We start from the raw sequence: 22152 nt of genomic DNA, 5'->3' as shown, positions 1-22152 counted from the left end.
AAAAAAAAGTAATGTGAGTATAATGCAATGGCATTTAAGACAAGTACAGGTTTGTTTGTGTCACTTAGCTTAGTCTAAGGCCAAAGAAATTCTGCTGGGGGTCTGGGCATGAGAATTTTTTTTGGGGGGGGGGTCAGTCCTGGGGCTTGAACTCAGAACCTGGGTACTGTCCTTGAGGTGCTTTTTCTCAAGGTTAGAACTCTACCACTTGAGCCACAGCACCACTTCTGGCTTTTCCTGTTGATGTGGTACTGAGGAATCGAACCCAGGGCTTCATGCATGCTAGGCAAGCACTCTACCACTAAGCCACTTTCCCAGCCCCTGGGCATGAGAAATTTACCTTCTCATTTGTGAGGACTGTTTTTGTTTGCCAAACAACACTTACTTACAAGTTCAGCCATAAAAAATTATCTTTTGAAATAGAGAAATGTGAATCAGATTTAATTTTAGATTATACTAAGGAGTTAGTATTAACTTTTATTAGCCACAATAATGGCATGGTAGTTTTATGCTCCCTGGGCTGGTCTTGAATTTCTGGGCTCGCTTGATCCTCCCACTTTAGCCTCTGAGTATCTGGGACTGTAGATGTGGTTTTTTTTTGTTTTTTATTTTTTTTTGCCAGTCCTGGGGCTTGAACTCAGGGCCTGGGCACTGTCCCTCAGCTCTTCAGCTCAAGGCTAGTGCTCTACCACTTGAGCCACAGCGCCACTTCTGGCTTTTTTCTTTTTGCATATGTGGTGCTGAGGAATCGAACCCAGGGCCTCAGGCATGCAAGGCAAGCCCTCTACCACTGAGCCACCTTCCCAGCCCCTGGGACTGTAGATGTGTAACACTCTGTGTGTGTGTGTGTGTGTGTGTGTGTGTGTGTGTGTGTGTGTGTGTGTGTGTGTGTGTGTGTGTGTGTGTGTGTGTGTGTGTGTGTGTGTGTGTGTGTGTATGTGCCCACTTTAGCCTCTGAGTAGCTGGGACTGTAGATGTGTAACACTGTGTGTGTGTGTGTACCCACTTTAGCCTCTGAGTAGCTGGGACTGTAGATGTGTAACACTGTGTGTGTGTGTCCAACTTCCCCCATGGAGATAGTCTTGTGGCGTTTTCTGACCAGACTCTTTGCAATCTCAGCCTTTCACATAGATTGGGATGACAGAGGTGTACCACTGGACCCAGCTGTGGATTCAGAAGGGGCCTTGAAAACCTTGATCCTCACCTTCTCAGCATTCAGGTAGCTCTGATTATAGCTGGGAGCTGCCATCACCAGGCTTATCTACTTATTTATATGCATTGTAAAAAACAAATTTTTACATTAATTTTATAATATTTAAAAATATGTTAATGTAACATTTAGAGAGTGTCTGGATGAAAATCTGTGACATATTGACCTACATGACTGGGCTAGGTTGGTACTCTGATTGATCTACAACCCCAGCCCAGGTGATACTTCTTTTTTTTTTTTTTTTTTTGTCGGTTGTGGGGCCTGTGCGCTGTCCCTCAGCTCTTCAGCTCAAGGCTAGCGCTCTACCACTTGAGCCACAGCTCCACTTCTGGCTTTTTTCTTTTTGCTTATGTGGTGCTGAGGAGTCAAACCCAGGGCCTCATGCATGCAAGGCAAGCGCTCTACCACTGAGCCACCTTCCCAGCCCAGAATACTAGCTTTGTGCAGAAAAAACTCAGAGTTAGTGCCTAGGCCCTGTTCACCCCCCACAACTGACAAAAACCAAAAACAAACAACAAAAAAACCCCACAGGAATTGAAAGTTCCTAGTTGTGATCCCTAATAAGTCTTGAAAACTATGTTAAGAGTTTGAATAGAGCTGGTCACTGGTAAATTATGCCTATAATCTTAGCTCAGGAGGCTGAGATCTGAGGATCCCAGTTCAAACCCAATTGGGGTAGTAAAGTCCATGAAACTCTTTTCTCCAGTTGCCAACAAAAAGCTGAAAGAGGTATTGTAGCTCAAGTGATAGAGAACCAGTCTTGAATGGAAAAAGCTATGAGGTAGTACCCTGGCTCCGAGGGTTCAAGCCCTAGTTCTGGCACCAAAAAAAGAAAAAGAAAAAAGAAAGAAAAGAAAAAAGAACAGCCCTGGTGCCTTTATTTCTTTGAAAACAGAGGCCTTGGGATAGATTGGGGGCTTCTGTTGAGGCCCTTGCTCAGAATGTTCTTTATGAATTGTTTGGGAATTAAAGTCTGAAATTCAGATAGTATGCTGAATTATTAAGACCGCCTTTTTGACATCTTGGAAACCAAAGGATTAAGTCAGTGGCGACAGAAGGTCTGCCATTCACGCTGTTAGCTCTAAGTCATTTCTCTAAGCCCCAGGAGCAAAGCAGGCTGCCCCGATATCCAAGAAGCTGGGCAATCAAGCCACTCTGCAGAGTGCTGGGCTGTCCCTGCGGGTTGTCCCTGCCCAGCTGTTCTCAGCTGGAAAGGAGTTTCAAGGCTGGAAACACTGGGTCAGCAGCTTTTCCCAGGGCACAAGGTCTCTTCTCTCTCAAGAGACACACCCCTGGGCGTCAGTTTTCTTTCTCTCCTCAGTTGTTGGCCAGAGAAGAGTACTGAAAACAACATGAAAACTGCAAACTATCTAGACTAAGTTTTTGGTCCCTCATCTCTATATTTTACAGTTACCTAGTGTTTTTGTTCATCTGAATCTTTTAGACATGACACTGTCAGAATCCCATTTTGATACAGCTCATTCTGGCTTTCTGTGAGTACAAGGCTGTGGTCGGCAGGATGGGGGCAGCTCTGGAATTTCTGTGAAGGAGAGGTTAAATTATGAGGCCTCGGTAGGGTTTCTCTGGAAGTGGCATTTGTGTAGTAGGCATGCTCTTCTTGGATTGTATGTGTATTTGTGGAGGGGCACTGGTGGAATTTATGGCTACTTCTCCAGCCCCGCTAAGCCTGTCCTTGGCAGCCCCGAGAAAGAGCCAAATGTTTCCACATCCCCCACCTAGCACAGGAGGCAGGAACAGGTGCTTGCTGTGTTCTCCTGATCCCACAGTCTTTTCTCTTCCAGGGAGACACAACACAGCCAGTGGAAAGGAAATGGGCCCTAGAGCCACTCGGCTTCGAGTAGCTTTAGTCACAACGACTCTTCTCTGAGCCTTGGTTTCCTCATCCACAGCTATTTTGAATATTAAATGAATGAAATACATACAACCCCCAGTGTATTAGTTAGAGCCAAAGCCTGACAGAAGTAACTTAAAGAAGGGAAGCTTTATTTTGACTCACAGTTTCAGAGAATTCTGTCGGAGGTCATTCAGTCGATGCCCGTGGGCAGAACATCATAGGGGTAGAGGGTAGGGGGCAAAGAAGAGCCCTTCACCTCAAGGTGGATACAAGCAGGTTGGGGGAAGGTTCCAGGGACAAAGGTCCAAGGACCCACTCCCTGTGAGCTACTGCCTCCAGCTTGGTCTCATCCTAAGGTTCCAAAAACCTCCCAGAATAGTACCACCTGCTGAACACCAAGCCAAAACACTCCTAGCTTTTGGGGGACCAAACCATCCCATCAGGTCCAAGACCTCCCTCCAGGTAGCCACTGAAGTACTGGCAAGGTTGTGGCAGCATGCCCACTAAACCTTCTTGTTCTTATTGTTCCCATCCATCCCCCTTTCATCCAACTGGCCACAGGACTTGGTATGTGCCCCAGCTGCTGAGGCAGCGTGGTGGCCATTCTGTGGGGCCAGGGGTGGCGCTGGGCTCTGGAGACAACAGGAGACCTCACATTTGTTCACACAAGACAGCTTTATAGTTTCAGACCTGGCATGGACTTGATTAATCTGTTTTCTGCAGCTGATGTTATTTAATATCTCATAAAAAACATAGACTTTCTGAACCAAATGGACTTGTTCCTCAGTGTCATACAAAAGTCTATACAACACACTTGTGTGGTGTGTATTAGTAACTCAAGAAGGGAAAATTATTTGATCTGCAGGATGCCTTCTGAAAACCGATATTAGCATGTGCTGTGCAGAACACACCTAAGTGTATGAAATGGGCCTTCAATCTTACACTGTAATTAGGAACCTGAGTTATAAATACAGGGCTCAACTGGCCACTGGCCCCCCCACCATGTAGTAAGTGTTGACTGATGAGGTAGAACGCTGTGAATGTCTAAAGACAGGAGCACTCAGTAAGGTGGGAGAAAAGCCAACAGGGCTGGACCAGTCAGGGCCAGGCTGACAGAGGCCTGGAGGAGGGGCGCCGTGCGGCAAGCCTGGGGGTTGGGATCCAGGTTCCCTGGAATATGAAATAGACTTTGGAAGCCAGAGTTGACTGGATGGAACCATTGTGCTGAAAAGCTCTGTGTGTTCACAGGACACCTCAGAGGAAGGGACCTTGGAAAGAGGAGGGTGGTCTAGGTTCCTAAATCCAGGGAACAAGGGACTGGGCAGCAGGAGGAGACAGGAAGGGTTAAATCCCAGATGCCTGAAGGAGGAAGGCAGCACTCCATGAGAGAGGAGTATATGGAGATGAAAGGGCAGGAAGAGAGCGATGACTCTGGGGTTCCTTCCTGGGATATTTGTGGTAGCCCTGAAAAATAGAGTCCAAGTCAACAAACGGAGCTCTTCTTCCCAGGAACACAGCTGTGTCATTCCCTTTGTCACTTGTCTGTGGCTGAGTGACAGGCCGCCTCAATCTTGGGGACTTAAAGCTCCGCTGTGGGCTGGCTACATTTCAACCGGGCAGCAGGCTGGAGCCTGATATCCACAATGGCCTCTGGCCTCTACCTGGTGACCTCTCATTCCAGAAGCATACTGGGGCCTCATGTGGGGTGGCAGGCTTCCCTGAGAAAGGAAGTGGGATCTGCCCGTCTTCTGCTGATCAAAGTCATTGTTAAGGCCTGCATAGATCTAAGAGGAGAGGAAAGCAATTCCAACACGTATACAGGACCGGGGTGGGGGCTTGTTAGCCGCTGGACTGAACCACATGAACCACCAGAAGTCTGTTAGAGAAGCAGCCCCACCTGCAGGGAGCCAGCACAGAGACTTCCAGGCTGCATGGGGGTCACGATCTTTAGGAACACCTACTACCTGCCCTTAATGGTAGAACTTCAGAGAAGAAGGAAACACTGCGCATGTTTCTTCATGTGAGTTACTCTCACACTCCAGGCTGTGAAGAATCTGAGTGACTGACAAGGAACGTTATGTTTATAAATAAATGTATAGTGCTAGGGCTGGGGACACATCATGGGAAGGATGTGGACCAAGATGGCAGCCGTCAGATGTGGAGCCAAGGTTGTGGCTGGGTGGGAGAGTGTAAGGCATCCCCGCTGTACATGTTGAGGCTTTGGAGGAAGTATTGAGTGCTCGGTCCCCTCCTAAGGACATCATCTTGGTGTTGGGCTCTAGAGATCCCCAGAGCAGAAGGCTGTGTCGACATAGGCATGAGATTGAAAAGAAGAGAAGAGTTGTGTCATTTCTGAAAAAGCGGATGTTGACTTACAAGAGCAAAACAAAAAGTTCTGCAGAGCCTTGGAAAAGCTTTCTAAAACCTAAGACAAGAATTTTGCTTCTGTGTTCTAAAGCAGGTATCCAAGATCCGGTCCGAGGGTGGTAGGATGGAAACAGACTGGCCAGGGCTGAAGACTTACGTTCAGATTGAGCTTTCACTTCAGAGGGCACGCTTCTGTGTCTGGTAGTTGTTTGGTTGCTAAGGCTAGAATTTACTCACTCACTGTAACCTGAGTAAGAACGTACTGGAAGGACATAGGTGTATCACATAACCCAGCCCCCATGTCCCAAGAACCTTAAAAAGAAGGCATCCATCTCTCTTTGGTCCTTTTCTTCCCTTTTCTCCTTTCTTTTCCCCTCCTCTCCCTTCTTCCCTCCTCCTTTCTTTCCCTTCCTCCATCCCCTGTTTTTTGTGCTTGAGCACTGAAGCTTGAACTCAGAACCTCAAGCTCTTACTCAGCTTTTTTTGCTTATGGCTGGAGCTCTACCACTTGAACCATGCCTCCAGGTCCAGCTTCTTGTTGGTTAACTAGACGTAAGAGTCTCACAGACTGTTCTGCCCAGGCTGGCTTTTACCCTTGATCTGCAGATCTCAGCCTGCTGAACCACCAGCAATGCTGGATAAAACCGGCAGCTTCTTGTACTACCACTGACCACACCCACAGCCTTTCTAAGCTCAATTTCATCAATAGGAGAAAAGCCTGTGTTATTTAACACAGGCTTCAAAGGATTCTTGTGAAAACACAGGGAGATAGTGTACGTAAAGTAAATACCACAGACAGAGCAGATGGCATGTGCTGAATAGAGAGTTTATTGTCATTATGTCGAAGGAGGCTATCATTATTCATCACCCCACAAGAACAACTTGCTGAGAAATAGGAAAGTAAAATATCACTGTTTTTATGTGGATCTTAAAATACTCAGCGCTTGCATTTCACACAAAACACTAGCCCATGTGAAGGCAGGGAAGGGACAAAGAAGAGACCAGGCTAACCTGGCCTTGACTAGAAACTGCCATGAGGAACTGGAAGTCAGGGAACTCCAGGCCTGCAAGTTTCCATGCCAGGCTTTTTTCCCCTTGGTGTCCCTGTCTTCTTTTCTTTTGGTAGAACTGGGGTTCAGGGCCTCAAGTTGCCTAGGCAGTTGCTCTATCCCTTAGCTATGCCCTCAGTCCTAAATGAGTACCTATTAATGCCCTTCCTTCCTTCCTTCCTTCCTTCCTTCCTTCCTTCCTTCCTTCCTTCCTTCCTTCCTTCCTTCCTTCCTTCCTTCCTTCCTTCCATGTTCCTTCAATGGGAAGCTAAATGAAAGTGACTCTTTGTCATTCAAGACTGAATTACTTTAATTTTTCTTTTTCTTTTTTAACACAGGGCCCTGTATATTCTAAGCAAGCACAACATTTCTGTATTGTTTTTCTTTTTGTTTCCTGGGGGGGTTTTGAGATAGGGTCTCACGATGTAAGCTAGGCTGGCTTCAAACCTACAATCCTCCTGCCTCTGTGTGCCACCACATCTGGCAACAATGAATTCTTTTTCTTTTTTTTTTCTTACCAATCTTTAGGCTTGAACTCGGGGCCTGGGCATGGTCCTTGAGCTTCTTTTGCCCAAGGTTAGAGCTCTACCACTTGAGCCACAGCACCACTTCTGACCTTTTCTGTTTATGTCGTACAAGGAATCAAATCTGGGGCTTCATGCATGCTAGGCAAGCACCCTACCACTAAGCCACATTCGCAGCCCCTCGTTAGTCCCTCACAGCTCTGGGCACCAGGAGGGGGACCTCTGAGGCAGGGTCAGCCTCTGACTCGTACTGGAAAGTGTGGCTCTGAGTCTCGCCGGAGAAGACACGTCATATTGTCTTCAAAAGCATTATGGGTCAACTGAGAGGATTTCCAGACTGTGTCCCACCCATGGCTCTTCCCAGAAGCAGGGAGGAAAAGTCCCTGTGAAAAAGGATATTTGTTCTCCTGTCCTTGTTCACTAGAGTCCTGTGGCTGGCTTAAGTTTTCTCCTCTTGCCCAAGAAGAGAAATCACTTATAGTGTCTAAAAAAAATCATGTTAACATACAAATGGGCCCCTTGTTCATCATGGCAGGGGCTTCATAACTTACGATAGCGAGTTACAGCGGTGACCCTGATTGGCAAGGGATCTGTCCCAAGACCCCCTGTGGATGCCTGGCACCAGACCGTGCCGATCCTCTCCTGCATAAACACGCACGGGTTAACGCCTTTCCCGTCTGAGCTGAGTGCTTCCCACACACTGCGGCTTTAGCTTTCGCCATTCGTCCTGTGACAGCAAAACTAGCACAGCTTCCTTTCCCTTCCTCACAATTCCACCCATAGAAGACTCCTTGCTACCTGGGTCTCAGCAGGCTCAGCATGGGACATTTCCTGTCCTTCCTAGGTGGGAAGCTCTCACCTTTTCACTTATAGGAAGCACCTCCTGGCTTCTCTTGGGCATATCTAAGTTGCACCACTAGGCCATTGAGTAAGATGAGGCTCCTTGAATCTAAGTACCACCATCTCAGACAGCTGGGGTGGATCACCACATAGTTATGTGAGGTGACATGTAGAAGGGTCACCATTTAAAATTTAGAAATTGCTAATTTTTTAATTTTTATCCTTTTTTTTTAAGAATTTTTCTTCCTTTCTTAAAAGACACGGTCTTAGCCAGGCATCCGTGGCTCACACATGTAATCCTAGCTACTCTGGAGGCTGAGATCTGAGGATCGAGTTTCAAAGCCAGCCTGGGCAGGAAAGTCTGTGAGACTCTTATCTCCAGTAAACCACCAGAAAACCAGAAGTGACACTGACTCAAGCGCTCTCCTTGAGCTGAAGAGCTCAGGGACAGAACTCAGGCCCAGAGTTCAAGTCATACCACCACCAAAAAAAAAAAAAAGAAAAGAAAAGGTCTTGCTGGGTGCCAATGGCTCATGTCTGTAATGCTAGCTACTCAGGAGACTGAGATCTGAGGATTGTGGTTTGTGGCCAGCCAGGCAAGATAAATCATGAGACTCTGAGACTCTTATTTCCAATTAACCATTAAAAAACAACAACAAGTAAAGCTGTGGTTCAAGTGCTAGAGCACTAGCCTTGCACACACACACACACACACACACACACACACACACACACACACACACACACACACACACACACACACACACACACACACACAGCCCAGGGACAGTGCCCAGGCCCAGTGTTCAAGCCCCAGGACCAAAAATTAAAAAAAAAAAAAAAGTCTTACTACATTGACCAGGCTGGATTTGAACTCTTGCCTGTGTTTCTCTTGCCTGACCATACCCAATCTAGGCCCCTGTTGATGAAGTACATTGATGACCTCAAGTTACAAGGAATTTAGAGTAGGCGAAATCCCGTGAAAGTTACTTAAGAAACTTTTTTGAAACGTGATGATTTTTTAATTAAACTTTTAAAAGTAGTTTCAAAGTTTACCTGTATGGAAAGCACAGAACGAGGTTTCTGGATAGACGAAGAAAACAGTGAGCAAGAACTTAAAAGCAGTCATGCACATCAGCTCCGCCTTTGTCTTCACCCTGCTGGGCTTCACTGCAGCCTGTAAAGCACCCACCTGTTCCAGCTCAGCCGCAGCTCCCTGCTGGGGCCCTGGGAGACAGAGGAGTGTGGAAGAAACAGCCCTGCCCTTGACTCACTCATGGCTATTTGGGACAAGAGTTTTTGAAGCCACACTTGGCCTAAGCTGCTATCAGACTGCACAGCAGGGTCCTATAACCCCCTGTTTTATGGGGCCAGGGTGGGGAGGAGGGCAGGTCCTGGAGCTTCCAAGGGAAAATGATGCTCAGGCTGAAATTCAAAGAAGGGAAGGGTATTCGAAGCAGAGGGCATAGTGTGTGTGTAAAGCTCCAGGGAACAGAGAGCAAGGTGCAGCTGGGAACTTGGAAGGGCCCCAGGGTGGCACTTGTGCAGTGTGAGATGAGAGAGCTAGGGCCTGCTGAGGGTGCAGGGCAGGGGTCTGTGCAGGGCCAGGAAGGCCTTGTATACCATGTGAAAACGTCATCCTGTGGACAGCCAGGAGCCCTTCCGGGCCTGACACAGGACCCACATTGCTTCCCTCCCTCTGTCCCTGGCCACCCGCACTCCTTACAGTTCCTCAAAGGCCTCAGGCCTCTGCACTTGCCACTCCTTCTGTGTGGCAGGGTTTCTGTGGCTACAGTGTGCTGTCTAGATTAGAGGAGGAAGAGCCTAGAAATAGAGGTGACACAGAAGTCCCATGCAGTGTTCTAGGAGCAGACGTAGGCCTGGGAAGCAGCCATGTGGAGAGGCACAGAGAGACGTGTGTGTGAGATCGAGGGACCGTTTTGGCAACTGATGGACTTGGGGAGACAAGGAGGGTACCCCAGCCTTTGATGTTCAGATGGTAATTCCCCATGGTCTGCCTGCCGCCTCGGGCAGTGGGAGCCCACACTGCTCCTTTGGGACAGGATTGGAGCTGTCGGGATCTGCTCACCACCTTGCTGTGAATAAAGCTTATAGGTTCCAGCTGTATTCTCGCAACCCGTGGCCTTGCTTATGTCTGACCTTAACGCTGATGACTATGTGCCTTGGGCTGTCTGCAGACTAATACGTAATAACATGCTTACTTGCAAGCATAATGGAATAAATGGGACCAAAACCTGAGTCAGTGACCAAGATCGAGACCAATGATCATGACCATTCTCTTACTAAGAACCATTAAATGCATGGCTCATGTTTCCATATGTAAGATCCCCTTAACAAACTCAGCTGGCAGCACATGGCCCTGAGTACAGATGCTTAACTTTTCTGCAGTTGTTTAAACCCTTAACCCAGACATGCTCAAACCAGGCCTGTGCTGAGCACTGGACTCCCTACTGCCTACAGCCATTCTGTTTACATTTGCTACTATAGAGATTTGGTTTGTTTCCGAAAGATTCGTCTTAACATTTGTGTGGTGAGCCACATTTGTTATATTTGAACCATGTGTGACGCAAGGGAGCCGGCAGCCACTTGAAAGGGGGAAGGGGTGAGCATTTGGGTCAGCAATGGTACTTCCTGTCAATTAAAACGAGCTGATCAAGAAGAAATAAAAGTGTGTGGGTGTGCCTTCAAATATGTGCATATATTTTATATGTTCAACAGAAGCTTAATGTGGAGATAAAGCTCCTGAAACTAGACCATGTTGTTTTCCAGTCTTAGAAAGGAGGGATGCCAGGTGCTGGTGGCTCACGCCTATAATCCTAGCTGCTCAGGAGGCTGAGATCTGAGGATCACAGTTCCAAGCCAACCTAGGCAGGAAAGTCCTTGAGACTTTTTTTTTTTTTGTCATGGGGCTTGAACTCTGGGCCTTGGCACTGTCCCTGAGCTCTTCAGCTCAAGGCAGGCTCTCTACCACTTGAGCCACAGCACCACTTCCACGTTTTTTTTTCTGGTGGTTATTTGGAGATAAGAGTCTCATGCCCAGGCTGGCTTTGAACTGCGATCCTCAAATCTCAGCCTACTGAGTAGCTAGGATTACAGGCGTGAGCCACCAGTACTGGGTTCTTTGAGATTCTTTTTATTTTTTTTTTGGTTCGGTCGTGGGGCCCGAACTCTGGGCCTGGGTGCTGTCCCTCAGCTCTTCAGTTCAAAGCTAGCGCTCTACCCCTTGAGCCACAGCGCCACTTCCAGCTTTTTTTTTTTATTGTGGTGCTGAGGAATCGAACCCAGGGCCTCAGGCATGCAAGGCAAGCGCTCTATCACTGAGCCACCTTCCCAGCCCCTTCTTGGAGATTCTTATCTCCAATTAACTACCAAAAATGCCAGAAGTGGAGTTGTGGTTCAGCAAAGAAGCTCAAGGACAGCAACCAGGCCCTGAATTCAAGCCCCAGGACCAGCACGCACACACAAATAATAATAACAATAATTATAATAATTATATTAAAGGAAGTTTTGTAGGTATAGTTCAAGCAACAGAGTGCTAAGGGCTAGCACCCAGGGCCCTGGTACTAACACACACACACACACACACACACTAAGGCTGGTAGAAAATTAAGGTCCAGAATGCACACTCTCACACACACACACACACACACACACACACACACACACACACACACACACACACACACACACACACACACACACACACACACACACACACACACACACACACACACACACACACACACACACACACACACACACACACACACACACAGGCTGGTAGAAAATTAAGGTCCAGAATGGCTGGTTTGTCCATGACTCACGGTGGATTTGCTATGTATTATATGTATGTATGTATGTTTGTATGTTTGTATGTATGTATTAGTTGTCTCTTGCTGTCTGATCAATTTCCCACAAACTTACAGAAGCACATATTTATTGTTTTACACATTCTATGAGCCATAAAATTCAGGTGTGAATTAGCTTGGGCCTCAACATTGAGGCCTCTCATAAAGCTGAAATCAAAGTGTTTGCCAGGGCTGGAATCTCATCTGAAGGCCTGACTTGGGAGAGATGTACTTCCCAACTCACATAGTTGTTAGTAGGAATCGGTTCTTTGTGGTCTGTTGAGCTAAAAGGCTCAGTTTCATATTGGCTGTTGGCTGAAAGCCACCCTCAATTTTTTTGCCACATGGCTTCTGACAGAGCTTATTGCTTCATAGAAATATGAAGCCAAGCACAATGGTTCCCACCTGTAATCCTAAATACTTTGCAGGCTAAAGCAGGAGGATCATGAGTTCAAGGCCACCTTAGACAACGTAGTAAGCCTTATTTTAAAAAAAAATGAAGAAAGAAAAGAAAAGTATACTAACTGAGGAGGCAAATTGAAGAACTTTTCTAACCTAATTGAAAAAATGACTTCCTGGGCTGGGAAGGTGGCTCAGTGGTAGAGTGCTCGCCTTGCATACAGGAGGCCCTGGGTTCAATTCCTCAGCCCCAGATAAGCAGAACAAGCCGGAAGTGGTGCTGTGGCTCATGTTGTAGAGTGCTAGCCTTGAGCTAAAGAGCTGAGGGATAGCACCCAGGCCCAGAGTTTAGGCCCCACGACCAAAAAAAAAAGTTTCTGTCAACTTTGCCACCTTTTACTGGTCAAAAGTAAATCACTAGTCCTGATTATACTCAAAAAGAGGGCATTTATATAGGGCATGAATACCAAGAGGTAAGAAATTTGTCCAAAGAAGTTTTTGTGGGATTTTGTTGTTGTTGTTTTCAGTTCCCATTTATTTGATGTTTTTGTTTATTTGTTTGTTTTGCTAGTACTGGGGCTTGAACCTGGGTGCTATTCCTTAGCTTTTTTTTGCTCAAGGCTAGTGCTCTACCACTTGAGTCACAGCTCTGCTTCTGGCTTTTTTAATGGTTAATTGGAGATAAAAGCCTTATAGACTTTCCTGCCCAGGCTGGCTTTGAATCTAGATCCTCAGATCGCAGCCTCCTGAGTAGCTAAGGTGACAGATGGGAGCCACTGACACCCAGCTTGTTCGTTTATTATCAAAGGAGTGATGAAGAGTCCAGACACCAGCCAGATGAGAAGCATGGAGGTTTGAGTCTGGAAGGATCCCAAGCACAAAGCTTCTCTCCACAGAGTGTGCTATCCTCCCAGCACCTGGATGTGTTTGGCTACCCAGGAACACTCTGACTCCCAAAGAGCATTTGGAGGTTTTTAAAGAACCTTCATCACGTAATTGATAAACCCCTTCTTAGAGGGTAAGGAATAATGGCTTCATCTTTCTGGTGAGAGCCCCTATCTTTAAACTAACTAGGAGCCCACCCTGAGTTGCCACATGAGAACAGAATTACTCAGGAAATTCCAGGGGCTGGGTTGCTCTGTGCACCTCTTATCACAACATGCTGGGAACAAACATCGGGCCATCTGGGAAAGCTGACTACTGCCTACATTCCTCTAGTCCTCTTTCGCCAAACCACACCATGAGGTTTGGTTGTGAAACACTGATACGCTTACTGTGGTAGGCTGAATGATGGCCCCTGAAAGATGTCTAGTTTTTCTTTTCTTATGTGCTAGTACTAGAACTTGCTTGGCTGTTTTTTTTTCTCAAGGCTGGTGCTCTAGTACTTGAGCCACACCTCCATTTCTGGCTTTTTGCTGGTTAATTGGAGTCTCACAAATTGTCTGCCCAGGCTGGCTTTAAACTATATCCTTCCAATCTCGGTCTTCTGAGTAGCTGGGATTTTAGGTGTGAGCCACCAGCACCTAGCATATGTTTGTAATCTTGAGTCTGATGGACTCAGTGGTAGTGTACTCACCCAGCATAAACAATACCCTGGATTTAAACCCTAGCACTGCAAAAAAACAAGGAATTTGGGGTCTCAAGTCTGTGAAAATGTGACCCTAGATAGCATAAGGAACTTTTTAGACATGGTTCAATATTTTGATATAGACCAACCTGGGTCGGCCATCCCAAGGGTCCTTACAAAGAGAGGCCCAGCAGAAGCTGAGGGAGAGAAGGAGAGGTGATGGTGGCAACAGAACAACGCTCTGGCCATAAACCCACGAATGTGGGCCACTTCCAGGATGAAAGGCAGAGAACACGTTCTTAGAGCCCCCTGGAGAGACTCAGCCCTGCAAGATCCATTCAGTTCTACTGGCTTCAAGAAATAAAAGGTTATAAATTTATATCATAAACAAGTAGGTTTATGAGTATTTATTTAATCACAATAAGAAATCAGTCCACTCGCCAAAAGACCTTCAGACTCTGAAGCCAGTGGTTCACACCTGTAAGCCTAGCTACTCAGGTGGCTGAGATCTGGAGGATCATAGCTTGAGGCCAGCCTGGGCAGAAAAGTCAGACTTTTCCAAAATAATCAGCAAAAAACCAGATTAGAGACATGGCTCAAGAGGTAGAAAACTAGCCAGTAAGCTTAGTAAACACAAGTCTCTGACTTCAAACCCTAGTATTGGACAAAGACAAAAAATGACAGAAACTTAAAAACCTTAACTTGTAGCACTTTGTATGGAACAGGGGGGGTTAGGATGATGAGTTTTCGTGTGTGTGTGTGTGTGTGTGTGTGTGTGTGTGTGTGTGTGTGTGTGTGTGTGTGTGTGTGTGTGTGTGTGTGTGTGTGTGTGTGTGTGTGTGTGTGTGTGTGTGTGTGTATCCGTCCGTCCCCTGGGGCTTAAACTGAAGGCTTGGGCACTGTCCCTGACCTTTTTTTGTTCAAGGCTAGCACTCTACCACTTGGAGCCACAGTTCCACTTCCTGGTTTCTGGAGATAAATCCCAAGACTTTCCTGTCTGGTCTGGCTTCAAACCATGATCCTCAGATTTCAGCCTCCTGAGTAGCTAGGATCACAAGCATGAGCCACCAGTGCCCAGCTCATTTGTTTGTTTTGTTTGGGGTTATTTTTGAGTTAGGGTCTCGCTGTATAGCCCTGATGAACCTTGAACTCATAACCCTCCTGCCCTGATCCCCTCCTGAGGGCTGGAATTGCAGCATCCACCTCTATGCCCAGCTCCCTCTAGTGAATCTGAAACATAATTTGCATCTGACAGTTTGTCTGTTTTTTTCAGAAATGTGTCCTCCTTCTCCTATCATCACCAGCGAGGTCAGTAGGGCCCTTAGGGTTGCTAGAGAAAAACCTGGATCTTACATACTCATCATAACAAAACAAAAACATGGTACTTGGCAGAGAACACTGAGGCTTCTGCGTTTAAAGCTCGCGGCAGGTTATTTGTTTGTGCCTCAGGAGTAGAAACACCAGATGAGATGGCAGCCCCTGGCGCGCATCACTCTTCCCTGGTATTTCACAACCAGATGAGAAATACTTCTTTTTCACCCCAGTGCCTGGAAACCTTGGCTGCTACAAGGACCACGGAAACCCACCTCCTCTAACTGGTGCCAGCAAAACATCCAACAAACTCACCATCCAAACCTGCATCAGCTTTTGTCGGAGTCAGAGGTTTAAGGTAAGGGGTCCGTGGCTGTGTGATTCTGGAAGACAATGAGGATGAAAGTGTATTTTGCTAAACTAACTTTTAAGTATATGTAGATTAAAGGTGGGCACAGTGGCTCATACATATAATCCTAGCTATTCCAGAGGCTGAGATTGAGAGGATCAAGGTTAAAGGCTAGTTCAGGCAAAAGATTCTCAACTAATAGCAAGAAGAGTGGTGTTTCCTTATCATTTTAGCTACGAGATAGACTGATGTCAGGAAGATTTACTGTTCTAAGCCAGCCTGGGCAAAAAAAGGTTGCAAGATATCATCTCAATGGAAAAATCACTGCACATCTGTTAGCTAAGTCAGAAAGTGTGAATGAAATAGGAGGATCACCATCCAGGCCTGAGGCCACGCCAAAAGCAAGACCCTATCTCAAAATGACCAGTACAAAAAAGGGCTGGAGGCATGACTCAGCAGTAGATCACTTGCATAGCAAGCATGGAGTCCTGAGTTCAAACTCCAGCCTCGGGGGGAAAAAATAGACATAGTGGAGTAGAAATAAGAGTTCTAAATAAACTCATATATTGATGATCGGTTGCTTTTCATCAAAGGTGCCAGAATCCTAATATGGAAAAAGAAAAAAATGGTCTTTTCAACAAAGGTACTAAAGCACCTAGATACCTGCATGCACATGGACCTTTATTCTAGACTGCATTTATAAGATTAAAATGGATTGCGGGGCGCTGGTGGCTCATGCCTGTAATCCTAGCTACTCAGGAGGCTGAGATCTGAGGATCGTGGTTCAAAGCCAGCCCGGGCAGGAGAGACCGTGAGACTCCTATCTCCAATAAACCACCAGAAAACTGGAAGTGGCGCTGTAGCTCAAGTGGTAGAGTGCTCGCCTTGAGCTGAAGAGCTGAGGGACAGTGCCCAGGCCCAGAGTTCAAGCCCCAAGACAGACAAAAAAAAAAAAAAAGATTAAAATGGATCAAAAACCTAAGTATAAGAGTTAAAACTGTGAAAACCCTTAGCAGGAAGAACAGCATAAATATGCCTGACCTCAGGTTTGGTTTAAGCAGTGGTTCCTTAGTTATGACAGCAAAAGTGCACACCAAAGAAAAACTGATCAATTGGATGTCAGCAAGGTTTTAAAAATACCAGGTGCTGGTAGCTCACGCCAATAATCCTTGCCATTCAGGAGACTGAGATCTGAGGATCACAGTTCAAAGCCAGCCCAAGCAGGAAAGTCCTTAGACTGTCATCTCCAGTTAAACACCAGATAGCCAGAAGTAGAGCTGTGACTCATACAGGTAGAGCATGAGCCTTGAGCAAAAAGAGCTCAAGGATACCACTCAGGCCTTAAGTGCAAGCCCCAGGACCAGCAGCAACAACAACAAACAACAAGGGCTGGGAAGGTGGCTCAGAAGTAGAGTGCTTGCCTTGTATGCATGAGGCCCTAGGTTTGATTCTTCAGCACCACATAAGCAGAAAAAGCCGGAAGTGTGGCTCAAGTGGTTAGAGCACTAGCCTTGAGCTGAAGAGCTGAGGGACAGTGCCCAGGCCCAGAGTTCAGGTCCCACAACTGACCAAAAAACAACAAAAAACTTCTGTGTCTCAGGTCACTAACAAGAAGTAGACAACTCCTGGGTAAAAGAAAACATTACAAATCATATATATGGTAAGAATCTAGTGTCTAAGAGTTATGTATCTAGTGTTGGCATATAATTAGACAGTTTTTTATAAAAAAGCCAGGCATGGGTGGCTCACACCTGTAATGCTAATTACTGAGGAGGCTGAGTGAGATCTGAGGATCACCATTTGAAGCCAGCCAAGGCAGGAAAGTCTATGAGACTTCTGTCTCAAATTAACCACAAAAGGCTGGAAGTGGAACTGTGGTTCAAGTGGTAGGGCACTAGCCCTGAGTACAAATACTCAGGGACAGTGCTTAGGTCTTGAGTTCGAGCCCCATGATTGGCACAAAAATAAAAAATAAAGCTGGCTCTTGCCTGTAATCTTAGCTACTCAGGAGCTGAGATCTGAGGATAGTGATTCAAAGCCAGCCCAGGCAGGAAAGTCCATGAAACTCTTATCTCCAATAAACCATCAGAAAGCCGGAAGTGGTGCTGTGGCTCAAGTGGTAGAACGCTAGCCTTGAGCTGAAGAGCGCAGGGACAGTGCCTAGGCCCAGAGTTCAAGCCCCACGGCCAACGAAAAAATTAAGTAAATAATAAAAAGAGAACTATATGCCTCTCTAGTAATATAAAAGATGAACTGATTTTTTTTTATTGGTGTGGGGCTTAAACTCTGAGCCTAGGTGCTGTCCCTGTGCTCTTTAGCTCAAGGCAAGTGCTCTACCACTTGAGCCACAGCTCTACTTCTGGTTTTCTAGTGGTTTATTGGAGATAAAGATCTCACAGACTTTCCTACCCAGGGGGCTTTGAACTGTGATCCTCAGATCTCAGCCTCCTGAGTAGCTAGGATTATAGGTGTGAGCCACCAGCGCCCAGCATGAAATGAAATTTTCACTGGGGGCCTATACTGAGTTTTCTATTAGGATTAGGTATAAAGAAAGCATTTACTACCTAGCACATAGTAAATAGCCCATTAAATTTTAGCTGTTAGTAATATTTCAAGTTTATGGGATTTTCCTCACCCTTAAGACTTAACTAAATACAGTGGAAACGCAAACTTCAGAAAGGATTCTCACTGACAGGGAAACATCAGTGAGTCCCTCTGCTCTGCCAGGAATTGCGCGTCTGTGGAGTGAGATGGGGAGAGGCCGGGGCACGGTGGCCTGGGTGGGTGGGCTGACTGCTGATGCTCCCCCCGTGCCCTCTGTGCCTGGCAGTTCGCTGGGATGGAATCAGGCTACGCGTGCTTCTGCGGGAACAATGCCGACTACTGGAAGTACGGGGAGGCCGCCAGCACCGAGTGCAACAGCGTCTGCTTTGGGGACCACACTCAGCCGTGTGGTGGCGATGGCAGGATCATCCTCTTTGACAGTGAGTACGCACGGCGCCCACCTCTGCCTGTCTTGCACCGATTCACTCACTCACCTGCCAGAGCTCACCAAGCACCCTAGCTGTGCCGCACGGCACAGGCAGGCGGAGCCCCGGAGGACAGAGGTACAACCATCTCACCTACGGGTAGTGCTGCGAGTGTGCTGGTGCAGCATAGCCTCCTCTAAGCTGCAGACAGTCCACTTCTACACGGACACTGACGGAGCTGTGTGGTTTGTTTCGGCCTGCTTCGCGGGGTGTAGGCTTTGGGGTTTCCTCTTTCCTGTGCATCTCAGATGCCAGCAAGGGCTTCAAGTTGTTCTTCCAGTCTGGCACTGGGCTCACCCTGAGCCACCTCGTCTCTAAGCTGCCACTTGTGTGAGATGCCAGCTAGCAGCAGAGCCAAAGTGTTTCCCTCTGAGGCCCCAGTCCCTTGCCATAATCCTCCACACCCACTCCGTGGTCATGAGACTTTACAATGGAGTCTGGTGGAAAGAAGACTGGTGTCAGTGGCTCACGCCTGTGATCCTAGCTACTCAGGAGGCTGAGATCTGAGGATCTCAGTTCAAAGCCAGCCCAGGCAGAAAAATCCATGGGACTCTCCAGTTAACCACCAAAAAGCCAGAAATGGAGCTGTGGTTCAAGGGGTAGAATGCTAGCCTTGAGAAGAAGAAAAAAGAAAGCTAAGGGACAGTGTCCCAAGTCCTGAGTTCAAGTCCTAGTACTGGTGTGCACATGTGCACGCACGCGCGCGCGCGCGCGCACACACACACACACACACAGAGCTATAGATTTCATTCATTCATTCATTTATTCTTTGTCAGTCATGGGGCTTAAACTCAGGACCTGGGGGCCTGGGTACTGTCAATAACCTTTTGTGCTCAAGACTAGAGCTCTACCACTTTGAGCCACAGTACCACTTCCAGTTTCTAGTGGTTAATTGGAGATAAGAGTCTCATAGACTTTCCTATGCTGACTGGCATTGAACCATGATCCTCAGATCTCAGCCTCCTGAGTAGCTAGAATTACAGGCATGAGCCATCAGCACCTGACTATAGTTTTTATTCTTGATAGTCTTTTATCCATCAGCATCTTTTTATATGAGCAGATAAACTGCATTTCGTTTAGTGTAGTGCCTTTATTAGTGATGTCAAGTGGACATAAGTTGTTTTATTACCTTTAGTGCTAAAAACACACATAAAGGGGCTGGGAAGGTGGCTCCAGGGTAGAGTGCTTGTCTTGCATTCATGAGGCCCTGGGTTCAATTCCTCAGCACCACATAAGCAGAAAAAGCCAGAAGTGACCTTGTGGCTCAAGTGGTAGAGCGCTAGCTTTGAGCTGAAGAGCTGAGGGCCAGTGCCCAGGCCTAGAGCTCAGGCCCCATGACCGCCCAAAAAAGAAAAGAAAGTGCTAGTCCTCACACAGACATGCACTAAATGAATTAACTGTGACAAAAAATAATTGTACTTTCTCAGTACTTGATATATGCTAGACTTGATGCCCAGTGCTTTTTCATTTTTAGCTCCTTGTGGGGCTATAATTATACATATGTTGGGTGATTCGAACTTGTTTTATCATATTAGCTGTTCTTACATTTGCTCCCTTTTAATAATTTCTGTATCTCTGCTAAAATTTCAATAACTTCCAACAGATACTTAACTGTATTCATAGTAGCTTCATGTCTGAAAGGTCCAACATCCCACTCACCTGAGGATGTGGCTCTGCAGATTGTTTTCTCTCTCTCTCTCTTCCTCTCTTTGTGTGTGAGTGTGGGTATGTCAGTACTGGGGCTTGAACTGAGGGGATTATACTCTTGCTTAGCTTTTTTTCTTCACTCAAGGCTTTCACTCTACCAGTTGAACTATACTACCATTTCCAGCTTTTTGTTAGTTAATTGGAGATGAGTTGGATTTGTTTGCCTGGCTGGCTTCAAACTGGAATCTTCAGAATTCAGCCTGCTGAGTAGCTAGGATTACAAGTGTGAGTCTGGCTGTTTGTTGTTGTTTTGTGCTGGTCCTGGGCAATGTCCTTCAGCTTCTTTTTTCTTTTTTTTTTTTTTTTTTTGGTCAGTCGTGGGGCTTGAACTCTGGGCCCAGGCGCTATCCCTCAGCTCTTAAGCTCAAGGCGAGCAACTCTACCACTTGAGCTACAGCGCCACTTCCGGTTTTCTGGTGGTTTATTGGAGATAGGAGTCTCCCGGACTTTCCTGCCCGGAACCACGATCCACAGATTTCAGCCTCCTGAGTAGCTAGGATTATAGGTGTGAGCCACCAGCGCCTGGCATCTTTTTTTTTTTTTTAATATAATTTTATTGTTGTTAGTAAGGTGTACAGAGGAGTTACCATTTCATAAGTCAGGTAATGAGTACATTTCTTTTTGTCCAGTGTCACCTCCAGTTTTCTTCTCCTGTCCCTGCCCGCTAGTTTCATAGTTCATTTTCCACATAGATATACTGAGTAGCGTGATTGCATTTATTCACACCTCCTTCCTCCCTTTCTGCACACCTCCTTAGCCCCCCAAAAAGAAAAAAACTCCAAAAGCAAAAACAGCCTGAGCTGCTTCTGCTCAAGGCTAGCACTCTCCCACGTGAACCACAGTTCTACTTCCAACTTTTTTTTTTTTTTTTTGAGTAGTTTATTGGAGATGAGCGTCTCACAGCCTTTTTCTAACTGGGCTGGCATCGAACCACAATCCTTAGACCTCAGCCTCTGGAGTAACTAGGATTACAAGTGTGAGCACGGCCATTTTCTCTCTTGACAGTCTCCTCCCACTTTCCCTTTTGCTTTCGTGCATGTGCTATAGTTTTCTGCCGAAGAAAGCATGGCGGGTGCTGAGGGCAGCAGCGTGCATACTTGACGCCAGCTGGGCGCTGCAGCCGTGGTGGAGCTGGGTCTGGGTGTCATTTGTCATAGCCTCAGTGCAGGCCAGGCTTTGAATTCCTCTGGTGGTGGGTGGTACAGGGCAGAGGAGCCCAGTGGGTCTCCATGTTCCTGATCCTCCCTCAGCTTTGGACCTCAGAAGGGCGCCCTCCTCCTTCCCACTTTTCTGTCCTCAGTTAGTCCGGAGGTCATGGTTTGGGGCTGCCGTGCCTCCGTTCTCAGGCTTAGGCTACTGGGAAGTGGTGTCAAGGCTTCCAGCCTTCCCGCACCCCACACACTGCCTTGCCCAAGGTGGATCTTAGGAAAGAAAGCTTCCTGCCCCTCCCCAGGAGGACTCAGGGCATGTGCCACTTACTTCCGCTGCTCTCCTCCCAGAAGCAGGGCATTGCTGCCTGCTTGCCTCTACCCTCTAACGCCTGCCCCAGGAGCTGAGGGGTGCTTGCTGTCCTCCCCCTGCAGGGGAGGGGTTTTTGCTCTTCTGAGAGCCCAGGAAGGGGCAGTGCTTCAGTGCTAGCCAACACTCCTTCATACCTCTGCCACTGAGGGGCTCTGGCCCTTCCCTCCCCGCCCCCCCCCCCCCCCCCCCGTCCCCAGCCCCAGTGACTCTTGGCAGCACTCAGCCTGCAACAGCTTGCAGGACACGAAACACCCCGTGTCTGGCCTCCTGTAATCCTCAGCTGAGGGGCGAGCCCACACTCAGCCCTGCAGGCCAGTGAAGAATGGATCTGCCCTCTGCTTCCTTGTCCAGTGCTGGCCACCGCTTCCTCCCACATGGTCACAGCTGAGCCCCCTTTTGCAGCCCAGCTCTCCTTGGAGGGGCTTCTTACTGTCTAGAATTTTTCTCATTCCTAAGATGAGAAAACTTTTGTTTTTCTGTGCTGCGGATCACACAGAAGGCCTTGGCATGCTGGGCAAGAGTTTTATCGCTGAGCTGCACTCTCAGTGTTTGAGA

General features: G+C 47.2%; 1 protein-coding gene across 2 annotated transcripts in view; it reads left to right on the top strand.

Moving 5' to 3' along the window:
* The window catches only part of Kremen1 (kringle containing transmembrane protein 1), a 66621-nt gene that overhangs the window by 34267 nt on the left and 10202 nt on the right, over window positions 1-22152 (top strand). For both annotated transcript variants that reach the window (XM_069994601.1, XM_069994602.1), the window contains exons 4-5: window positions 15225-15349; window positions 18171-18324. In XM_069994601.1, coding sequence (XP_069850702.1) covers window positions 15225-15349; window positions 18171-18324 — 279 coding nt within the window. The remainder of the gene's footprint in view (window positions 1-15224; window positions 15350-18170; window positions 18325-22152) is intronic.

This window comes from Dipodomys merriami, unplaced genomic scaffold (assembly GCF_024711535.1).
Source record: "Dipodomys merriami isolate MVZ:Mamm:240054 unplaced genomic scaffold, mDipMer1.0.p SCAF_45, whole genome shotgun sequence".
Classification (NCBI taxonomy): Eukaryota; Metazoa; Chordata; class Mammalia; order Rodentia; family Heteromyidae; genus Dipodomys; species Dipodomys merriami.
The sequence above is the reverse complement of the archived record's forward strand: the minus strand, read 5'-3'. Positions and strand labels throughout refer to the sequence as shown.